Source organism: Frankliniella occidentalis, unplaced genomic scaffold, assembly GCF_000697945.3.
Source record: "Frankliniella occidentalis isolate FOCC.00 unplaced genomic scaffold, Focc_3.1 Scaffold348, whole genome shotgun sequence".
Lineage (NCBI taxonomy): Eukaryota > Metazoa > Arthropoda > Insecta > Thysanoptera > Thripidae > Frankliniella > Frankliniella occidentalis.
The window spans coordinates 179793-190637 of NW_026267471.1; the positions used below are offsets into that span (position 1 = coordinate 179793).

At 56.7% G+C, this 10845-nt stretch overlaps 1 protein-coding gene across 1 annotated transcript in view; it reads left to right on the forward strand.

Moving 5' to 3' along the window:
* Positions 1-10845, forward strand: part of LOC113201765 (protein Tob1) — a gene marked incomplete at its 5' end in the record, with an annotated part of 30572 nt that overhangs the window by 18604 nt on the left and 1123 nt on the right. Inside the window, 3 exon segments of the mRNA XM_026415660.2 lie at positions 1066-1684; positions 6210-6925; positions 7540-10845. Coding sequence (XP_026271445.1) covers positions 1391-1684; positions 6210-6925; positions 7540-8209 — 1680 coding nt within the window. The 3' untranslated portion in view covers positions 8210-10845.

Sequence of the window (10845 nt, forward strand, 5' to 3'; positions counted from 1 at the left end):
GGGCGACAGAGTGGCGCGCGGCGAGCGAAAAATTACATCTCCGAAGTAATTCGTTACGGCTACACGAATTAGACAGGGACTTCAATAATTGTTGAACCTGCTTAATTTACAGTTTTTAACCTCCCAAAATATACCTCGTTTGTCTTTCCTTACTTCTTTGGTTGGCGTGCCCCCCCCCCCCTCCCCGTGCTGATGCGCGCGCAGAGCGCGAGTTTTGGCGCAACAAAATCGCACATGACTTTTTAGGACGGGGAAGGAAGAAAAAAGGCAGTGAATTGGGGGGGGGGGAATGATTTGGGGGTCATGCACGACTCGTTGATCCGGAAGCAACTCCACGCAATCACCGTCATCGCCAGAGAGAGAGAGATAGATAGAGAGTAAAGAGAGAGAGAGAAAGACGCAGAGAGAGGTGGGGGGGAGGGGAGATGAGCTTTTCGCTGGTGCCGCATTGGTGGATCCTGCAGCGGGCGCGCGGCGGTGAGCGCGTTTCTCGTGTGATCCGATTGCAGCTCACCGGGACTGGCATGGACCCGAGCTCACCTGTCCGCCGCAGGCGGATTGAGGCCGGTGGAGGGAAGGCTACTTGTGCTCTCTGCCGCTCTGCTATATTTGGCACCTTCATGGTCGCCAAAGCTGGAGACACAAAAAAAAGATGAGGCCCCCTCTTGCGTTAGAGGCTGTGCGTGCGTGTGTGTGTGTGTGTGTTTGTGGCTCGGGACAAAGGTGTATGGATGTTTTCCGACAATGAAAAAGAGGAGAGACGTTCTCTCGTCCTCAGATAGAGCTGCGCACCGCTGAGCGCCGCGGATCTGAGCGGCCCGCATGCGAACGCACGCACATGGCTGGGTCCGATAGGCGGCGGGGGCGGAGGGAGGCTGTACCTTGGAGCTTGGAGCCGTGCGAACAATCAGCGCCTTGTCCATTGCCCCTGTGTGCGTGTGATCGGGACAAGGCGCAAGGTGCTGATCTTTTCTTGTTTTCGAGACGTGAAGCTGTAGTGTGTGTATATACGCAAAAAAAAATAGCATTGTCTAACCAGATCCGCTTTTTGTTTCTGTGTTGCAGATCTGGATCAAGCCGAGTCAACATTCCCACTGGACCCACTCAAGAGAAGAAACGGGAAGCAAAAAGTATTAAGAAACAAGAAAGGCAAATTGTGATAGAAATTTCGTAACAAGCCACCAGATAGTACAAGGGCTGCCTTCTAGTCCTCTCCGGCGCCGCCCGCCGCCCAGCCACGATTCCCTCTCGACCAGGCGAGCACACCGCCGGTCCTGGCGGCCAGCGAGTGCCGCCCCCAGTAGTAGCACCCTCCCCGACGTCGTCGCTGTCCCCGGGCCCACCGTGCCCGCCCCCCGCCGCCATCCTGGAGGACCCCATCGGCGCCAAGATGCACATTGAGGTGCAGGTCGCCCTCAACTTCGTCATCTCGTACCTGTACAACAAGCTGCCCCGCCGGCGGGTCAACATCTTCGGCGAGGAGCTGGAGCGCGCGCTCAAGGACAAGTTCCGCGGTCACTGGTACCCCGAGAAGCCGTTCCGCGGCTCGGCCTTCCGCTGCCTCAAGACGGGCGACCCCATCGACCCCGTCCTGGAGCGCGCCGCCCGCGAGAGCGGCGTCCCCGTCCAGGACATCCTGGAGAACCTGCCGCACGAGCTGGCCGTCTGGGTGGACCCCGGCGAGGTGAGTACCAGGGGTCTACGCACATCGCGAGAGACCCACTTTAGAGCTCACCATCGTCGTCTCCGCTGTTGTCGTTTTTTTTTATGACTTGTTTTTTGCCGGGTTATTTTGAAGTGCCGTGTGCCGTGCTCGTCGCCGCACGACTAACTATCCGACGCTATTGCAGTAAAATGCAAAGCTGGTTGGCCAAGAACAAGAGCTCGCCCTTGTGGCATTGCCAGCCCAGCCAGCTCGCGGGAAAGAGGGAAGAGGGAGGGAGGAGACGTCCCTTCGAGGACGGGCAAGACGGGGAACACATGTGCGCGGGGGCGTGTGACCACTGGCGCTGACCGAAGTATACACTATTCGTAAATAACGAAAACGGAAGTACGTTTCTTGAGCCTGTAAAGCTCGCTGCGTCAGAATAAATCATCGCAATAAGCGACTCAAGAGAGTAATTTCGAAAAAAAAAGTTGCACATTTTTGTTGCTAATTTGATTGTTGACGAGATTGCACCCGATCGTTGTAGACACATGATTGCCCTAGTGACGCTCTATCGTTTTCAAACGGCGACGTAACACGGCGAGTGATTATTCCTGGCACACAACAGCGCGCTTCTTTAGCACCCTTCGACCGCCAGTCTTTCTGTCTGCTCTGAAAAAAATATGTAGGAAACGGTCTGACCGTGATCTTGGGTCGGTTGTCATGCAGACTAGACTCACTCGTCGGCCTGGCATGCGCGTTGCGCTAGCGCTCTGCTTGTCCTCGACCGACAATCCTCAAAGAAAACTTTAACTTGTCGGAAAACGAACTGTTTGGGGGCCAGGAGGAAGGGATTGAAGTTGAAAGGGAGGGGGCAGGTTCGGGGGTGGAGTAGGAGTGTGGCCCGGTGCTGCCAACATACCGCCGCCGAGGTGTCCTCGCGCTGGATTGCTGCATGCACTAGTGCCAACATCGCTAACGAGCTGCAGGCGGTCCCCTCTTTCTCTGCGAGGGCATGGGGGGGGGGGGAGAAAGGCAGGGAAGGAGAGCGAGGGAGAGCTTGGGAAAGAGAGAGAGAGAGAGGACCGGAGACGCTTCTGTGCTGGGGTGAGCCGGCGAAACAAACCACCCCTCTTCGCCTTTAATTTCTGGTGTTTCGGGGTGTGCCAATGGCTTTGCTCAGGGTGATGTTGTTTCTCCTCCCCCTCCCCGTTGACCGCACAACCAGCAGCGGCTCATTCCCACGGAATTATATTCTTATTTTTTTAAGACGTGAAAAAAACAAAACTCAGACCCGCCGAGAAAGCTAGCAGCCACCCTCTCTCCCACCCCCAGCCGGTGATCCCCCCCCCCCTCCAGTCCGGCGGGGGTGTCGTTGACGGCGCAATTAGACTTTCTGATTAGGTCCAACTTTTCATATCTTCCAGCCTGGACTTTTGTTTCTATACTCTCTATCGCCGCCGCCGCTCCCCGACGACGGTGGTGGTTGCCGAACGAACCGGACAGAAGGTGGGGGCGGGGAGGTGGGAGGTCAGGGAGGGTCTGCGTGAAGGCGCCGCCGCCGACCCTGTGCGGTAGGCAACCTCGGCCAGCAGGCAGCAGCAAGCGGCAGACCCCGCCGGCGCTGTGGGCGACAAGAAAATGAATGAAAAACTAGTTGATATTCAGTGGCGGTCGCGGTTTCAGTCCTGGCGCTCGCGCCCCGGGCCTGGCTGTGCTGTGTGCACTTTGCTGCTCTGGCACTCTCGGGCGAGTTCGTTGATCCTCCCCTCCAAACGCACCCTCTCCCTCTCTCGCTCCTCTCTTTCCACCCTGCTACCCTCCCAAATATATCCAGCAGGACATGCTCTTTCCCCCTCCCCCCCCCTTCCCGTCTCTCTCTCTCTCTCCCTCTCTCTACACCACTTTTCCGGGCCTGATTAGCCCCTCTGACCACCATCGTTATGGACGACAGTGTTGGTTGGAGAGAGCGTGGGATGGACAGAGAGGGAGAGTAGCGGAGTCATCGCTCCACTTTATTAGCGAACATGCATACGGGACGGGTGGTGGCGAAGTGCCGGCGTAAATCATTAAGCAGCCTTTCAACCCGCCCCCGCCGCACAACCCCGCCCCGCCCCGCCGCACCCCGCTCCAGGCCGCCCCCTTTATGGTCCACGGGGGCGTAAGACACCACCGCGCCCTCCCCTTGCCCCGCCTCTCCCGGCCACCACGCGCCAGCGACTCGCCCAAAGTGCATGGCCAGCAGGCGAAAACGAGATTTATCTGGCGTTACTTTATTTTCCTTGCGCGGAATGTTTTGCCCCATTTTCGGCATCTTTTTCTGTCGCCGGCTAACGCGCGCGCTCGCTCGCCCAGCCAACGGCCACAGCCCAACCCCTATCCGTCTTATCTCTCTCTCCCTCTCCCACCCCCTCAGGCCTCCCCCTCCCCCCCCCCCCCAGGATGCTGGTGGTGTTGTGGCTTGCCCTCCCTCGCCGGGGCGTCCGCAGGGGGTGGCGCGGCGCGGCGGGAGCTTGCTATGGCGTGCTCAGAAAGGGGTGAGCGTCCACCATACCGTGGCAGATTTGTGCCCTCGTGGACCATCGTCGGGGCAAAAGCGGCTCCCCGGGGGGTGCCGGCGCCGTCCTGGGGCCGCCCGACTCCTTGCCCCCACAGGGGTCGAGATACCCCCCAGGGAAGGAGGGGTTTGGGGTGACGGGGGAGCAACGGAGATGAAACAATATTTGCAAAGTCAGCAGACGCGTCGCGCCGTGAGGGGGGGGGGGGAGTACGTAGGAAGGCGGCAGGGAGGCGCCGAGCACGTCGCCGCCATTGCGGTGGCGGCGTGCTTCTGGGGAGGCCGGCGACGACGATAGAGGGGCGCAGAGTAATCAACGAAACCGCGCAAAGTAGTTTGGGATTAGCGGGGGCGATCTATCGCCGTGCGGAGGGGAGGGTGTGGGTGGTGCGACCAGTCGATCACACACACATACACACACACACACGTGAGAGGGAGCGGGGGGGGGGGGGAGGGGCAGTTTGAGGTTAGCCCTCCGGAGCTGCCGGGCGGGGAGCAGTCGGAAAGGAGATCTGTAAATAACGTCCTCCGCCCGACGGATCTATCCATCCATCCATCCCCGTTGCGTTGCTTCGCGTTCAGCCGCGCCACGCCGCGCCACGCCGCGCCATGGAACCCGCGGGGGGCGACGGGCGAGGCCGGCGCGCCGAGTCCCCAAGTTGCAGCTAATCTGATTCCAGCACTCTGGGCGACCACCCCTTTGCATCCTAGCTGGCCGGGGCCGGGGCACGGCGGGCCTCGGGCCGACCGGGGCCGCCCGCTGGCCAAGGTCGGCTAACTTCGCCTTCCTGTGCTCTGCGCCCCGGACGGCCGGGGCCCGGGGCCCGGGGTACCACCCAAGTTTGTCCGGTCTGGGAGTCTTGTCCCCGAGCTGTTGCTACCCAGCCCCCTGCGCTGCTGGACACAAACTTGGTTACGGACAAACTTTTTCTCTCCGTCCGCCCTCAGAAAAGTGCTCGCCGCCTGGCCGGACACTGGAGGGCAGCTGCCCCCCCCCCCCTCTCCCGGCTCGGCTAGACTGCGGTGTTTCTACCTCGTTTCGTCCTCAGGATACAGAGAACCACCTGCTCGGTGTAACTCCTCTCCATAGGGAGAGCCGAGGGAGGGGGGGGGTGTCCCTCCACGTCCTCCAGCTTGACCGTGCTCCGTCCGGGGGCGCAGGTCTCGGTGCAGGTGGACTCCGAAGCGCGTCGCAGTAGCCCTCGGGGCCACTCATTAATTCATTGATTAATGACCTCGTACACTGGAGCGATGCGTAGCACTGTCGGGGGAGGGGAGGGGGCGGAGCGGCGGAGCGCGTGGGCGTGAAGCCGACCCTCCAGGGGGCGACCTTTTCCGGTTCCGCGTATCGAGCGCCCCACCAGGCCCCTCCCCTCCGCTCGCTACCCCCGGCGCGCCCCTCCGGCGACACCCTCGCGCGCGGCCTGGGCCACCCGGCCCAGAGGGAGGCCGCCCCCTCCGCCTCCAGCGCTCCGCCCTCCATGCCCTGCCTCACGCCCCCACCCCCGGCCCGGCCCGCTCCGACTGAGGCGGCCGCATCTAAAAAAGGCTGCTTTTCTCGAAACTTGTGCTTGGTTTCGCAGGACTGATCGGCACGGGCGCTCGCTGCGGCTCTCGTTCCCGAGCACCGTGATCACCACATCCTTCCCCTCCAACACAGTCTTGGTACACTCTCTCGGGTACACTCCACTTCAGAGCCCGAGCCCGGCCGCCCCCGTGCGCCTGCCCGGCCCGGCGCGGCACGGCGGCCGTGGCGCGGCGTTTGTAGGGTAGCGGCCACTTTACGTCCATGAAGCGGAGCACTGTATGTGGGGCCCGTAGTGCCAGTAGTGCTGATTGCGGGAATGTCCCTCTTCCTGTGCCACACGGCGGCACGGCGGGGCGGGGTGGCGCGGGGGGGCCGTGACAGAGCGAACTCTGTTTACTTAACCTCCCGATTTCCCTCTCCTCCTCTTTTTTTAAAAGGACAATTAACTTAACTACATGTTTCTTTTCTCTGCCCGATAGGTGTCGTACCGCATCGGGGAGAAGGGGCAGGTGAAGATCTTGTTCAGCGACAAGCACGACCTCAGCGACGACCACCTGGCGGATCGCGAGGTCACCAAGACGTTCAACCCTGAGGCGCAGTGCTTCCGGCCCATCGAGGCGATGCACCACGCACCGCACCAGCACCAGCAAGTCCACCAGGGCCACCAGGGAGGCCACCAGAGTCACCAGGGCGGCCACCAAGGCGGCCACCAGGGCCACCAGGGCCATCAAGGCCACCAGGGCCACCAGGGCCACCAGGGCCACCAGGTCCAGCAGGGCCAGCACAGCCACGGGCACGGGCACTCGGTGGTGCCGGGGCTGGTGCTGCCCCTGGGCAGCGGGCCCGCCTCGCCCTTCGAGCAGCCCATCAACGGCGTGGGCACCATCGGCCAGCCGCTGTCGCTGCCCCTGGGGCCGAACCTTGGCCCCGCCGGGGCCGCCAGCGCCACCAACAACCAGGCGCTAAGCATGGGCCAGCCCCTCGGCCAGCCCCTCGGCCAGCCCCTCGGCCAGCCGCTGGGCCAGCCCTCCACGCCATCCTCGGCGCCCAGCCCCATCCCCTACAAGGGCTCGCCCAGCCCGGTGACGCCCTTCCTGCCGCGGTCCTCGGCGCCCCTCACCTTCACCACTGCCACCTTCGCGCAGACCAAGTTCGGCTCCACCAAGCTCAAGACCAACAGCAAGCGTGCCAACAGGTAAGCGCCTCGGGTGCATCATATAACAAAACAGCGAATTGTAGCCTCGTGAAATTCCGACCGCGAGCAGCAAACATCACATTTGAAGCCAAAGGCTTTATTGTCAGCATCACGTACCTGGCCCATGAAAAAGGCTCGGCGATTCCTTTTGCGCTGCCGGTCGTTCAGAATTTCGTGAACCCTCAACAATAAAAGTATATCCGTGAAACTGTAGTTAACCTTCGCCGCCTGGTACCCACTGGCTCCGATGGGTAGTCAGTAGTCACCCCCTCCCCAGCCTACCCCATTCCGGCCGATCGCGCAGAGCATCGCGGCCCCGGCGCGCGTGAGCTACCCCATCGCCCTATCGGCGGCGAGGCGGCGGCGGCGTGTTCCCGACCAATAGATCGCCCCGCGGATAAGACGTCTGCAGTGGATCCCGGGCGGGCCGGGCGGGCGGGCTGCCTACCTCCGGCCAACCCCAAGACCCCCAGGATCAACGGCCTCGCCCTTATCTGCCGTGGCATGCTCTAGCCGCCACGTCGACGCCGACGACTCCCAAACGCCCGCCTCTCGCACGGCGGTTCGTGGGTGTTTCCCCTGCTGACTGCTGACCCTCACTTTCTTGTCTGCAGGATGTCGCCGACCGAGTTCTCCAACTACATCAAGCAGCGCGCCATGCAGCAACAGCAGCAGCAGCAGATGCACCACCACGGCGGCCCCGTCGGCCACCACCACATGCCGCCCGCCTCGCAGCTGTCCCCGCAGGGCGGCGGGGGCCGCTCGCTGTCGCCCAACATCCTCACGGACCCCACCAGCTTCTTCTTCCCGCCGTCACAGTACCCGCAGCAGCATCAGCAACAGCATTTCGGCCCGCCCAACGGCGTCAACGGCGTGAGCGGCGTGAGCCCCCGCGGGCTGTACGACTCCAGCTCGGGCCCGTTCCTGGACCTGTACTCGTCCTCCAAGGGCTACTCCAACTTCCTGGACCATCATGGAAGTTACTACAACAGCTCGGGCGGATTCGGCTCCGGGTCCGCGACTCCGGGTCCCATCGGCTCCGGACTGTCGAACGGCGGCTCGGGGGCGGGCTCTGGGGGCGGCAGCCACAGCCCGGGGGTCATCGGCGGCGGCCTCGGCTCTGGGTCGTCCTCTTCCGGCATGAGCGGTGGCCTCGGGGGCGTGGGCTCGGGGAGCGGCAACCAGTCGCAGGCCGAGAAGCAGCTCCTGGACGGCTTCAACAGCTTCGGCCTGGGGCCACACCCCAGCAACAACCAGTACCAGCACTTGCTGGTCGCTAACTAAAGCGTCCGCCGGCTCGGATGCAATGCGTAGTCGATTTCTTGTTCTTTTTTAAAACAAATATTATGTATTGTTTTTTTAATGGTTCATTGTTGCTTGTCAAGGCATGGTAGGGTCGGGTTCAATCAGAGATTGTGACCTGAGATTCGAACCCACGTCTTGTTGCGGTTTATCGTTGTAAAAAACGTGGGTTCGAAGAGAAAAGCCTCCCCCTGTGTGCTTTAATGACCTACATTGGTCCTAAATTGCATGTTTACATGTTTTTCATCTGTTTCCTGTTGGTTTTTTAAATCTTTTATTTTTCTTTTCTTTGTTTTAAGATAGTTTGCGGTTTTTGTGTCCTTTTTTCCTTAATTGCCTTAACTTGGCGTGGGGAGCTCTGAAAGGTTTCATATCTGATCTGAGTAAGATGGTGATTCATTGTCGTTGCCGAGGAATGGCGCGTGCAGTGTATTTTAAATAACTGTGGATATTATTGTGGGTTCATTTTTTATTTTTGTATCTCTTTGTAATAAAAATCCAGTGTGAATGTGTTATAAAAATCGAGATGTGTAGAGTGTATGGAGAATACCCGGGGAGCAAACGCAGAGCTAATGAATTCTCGCACATCAAAAAGATGACTGGAGTGTCTTTGGTGCACTGGAGATGTTTGAGTTTTTCTCTAACAGGAGATAACGCATACCATAGCAGGGGACGCATTCGCATAATTCCGCAAACAAACAGCCAAATGTCTTTAAAAAATGATAAAAAAATAATCGCAGTGTACATTCGCAAGCGTGTTTCGAAATTCTACGGATCTTCTCTATCCTTTTTATAAATTTTAGATTGTAATTATTGTAAACTAATTACCAACTCTTATTCTAATTATTCGTATTCTCCATCCAGTCCCTAGAAACACCTTTCAAGTGTTCTATCTAGTTTTGGGGCCCTCTCTGGCGGCCGCAGTGTGCTCTGATGAGTTTGTCTCGTTAGTTTTGCGTTTGAAAGTTCTTACCACGATTATTCTCATCTACGGCATAGGCTCATGAATTCAGTATTACTTTTGTATCACAGAAACCGCCGGTTGGTTTCTAATTTGCAAGTTAATTTGCAAGTTAAATTTTCAATCACACGGAAAGACACTTTGTTATCCCTATCTTGCGGCACCCGTTAAATATCTTTTTGTACAGAAAATCCGGGCTGCAGACAGTTTAGTACAATTTTACATTATAATGCAATCATGTCTGCAGTGAGCCCGCGTGAGATAAGATATGGATTTTGTTGTATACTGACAATATGAACACCGTACAAGTTCCGTTTCACTGTACTGCGTGTTGTATTGCGGAAGTGTAACCAGGATATATTTTTTGTAATAAACAACAGTTTTATACGTTCTTTTAAAAAAACATTAACGTGTTATGTCCTTTGATAATTTAATAATACTTGTTTCCAAAGTAAAGGGGACTGAGATTTTCGATCATGCCAAAAAAAGGGAAGATGCAACAAGTTGTGGTTTTACAATCATTATGTTTTTCACGTTTAATTTGCGAGGTGCAGGGTGCAGACGCCCAATGCATATCGCTAGTCAGCCAACTCGGTGCGTGGCCTCTGCGCCGTCCCATTCAAACGCGCTCTGCATTTCAAAAAGTAAAAAATTTCCCCGGCTTAGATCATACGATAAATGTGTTCATTTGCTTTATTTGCGGATGTTACTTGTAACGCCGCCTTAAAGGTTCATAATCTCTGTCTTCTGGGACAAAACCTACGAGTTAAGCCTTACGATAGTGTTTTATATTATTCGGCCGCGGTATGGAGCCGGCTGTCGAGCGCTCGCAGGCTGCGGGAGGTTACTCATCGCTTGTTTGGTGTTTCGCTTTATGGAGTCGCATCTAAAATGTATACCTATTGTCCCTCTATCTTGCGAGTTAGTAGTTGTAATTAAAAATAACCTTTCCTTTGAGGTCTCCATTGCGTAGTCAAGAGAGCAAAAGTATTAGCAACTTTTTTCAAAATTGTAGACTTAAAAAAAACCTTATCTAAATGAACGTAGGCTCGTGTTTTGGATCTTGATCTTTATGTATACATATACCTATATATACAAACTATACATTTAGATGTACTCGTGTAAAATGTTTCATTCGATTGATATTCTCTCGGCTTGTCTATTGCCTACACAGGAGTTGGTGCTGTGCGCCACACTTCAGTCATTGAATGCGAATCCCTCTCTGAGAGTTTCGAATTGTTCTGTTTGATCGGTTTGACGGGTCGTGTGATATTCCGGTTGATTCGCTGCAGCGCGTAGACTCATTGCCTCCGAAGTGTTAGTCCTGTAGCTATGCGGGAATCTGTCTTGTTCTGAACCTCCCATAATCGGTCACAGAAAATCCAAGGTCTTTCAAGCAATTCACACTGACTAACATATTCTAAAATAATCGACAAAAAGTACTGTGACGAGGCCACCGGGCTAAATATCTTTTAGATCATACATTTGAGTTCCTTCAATTTAAGCGGATCATTAAGTTTTTCCTTATGCATCTTACAGATCAGCAGTAAGGGATACCTGTTAAGTTAAACCAAAGTGAATAGTGACATTACGTTACCTAAATTTATTAACTTTCAAACTGATTGTAGTTTTATGCCATACGCTCAGTGAGTGTATA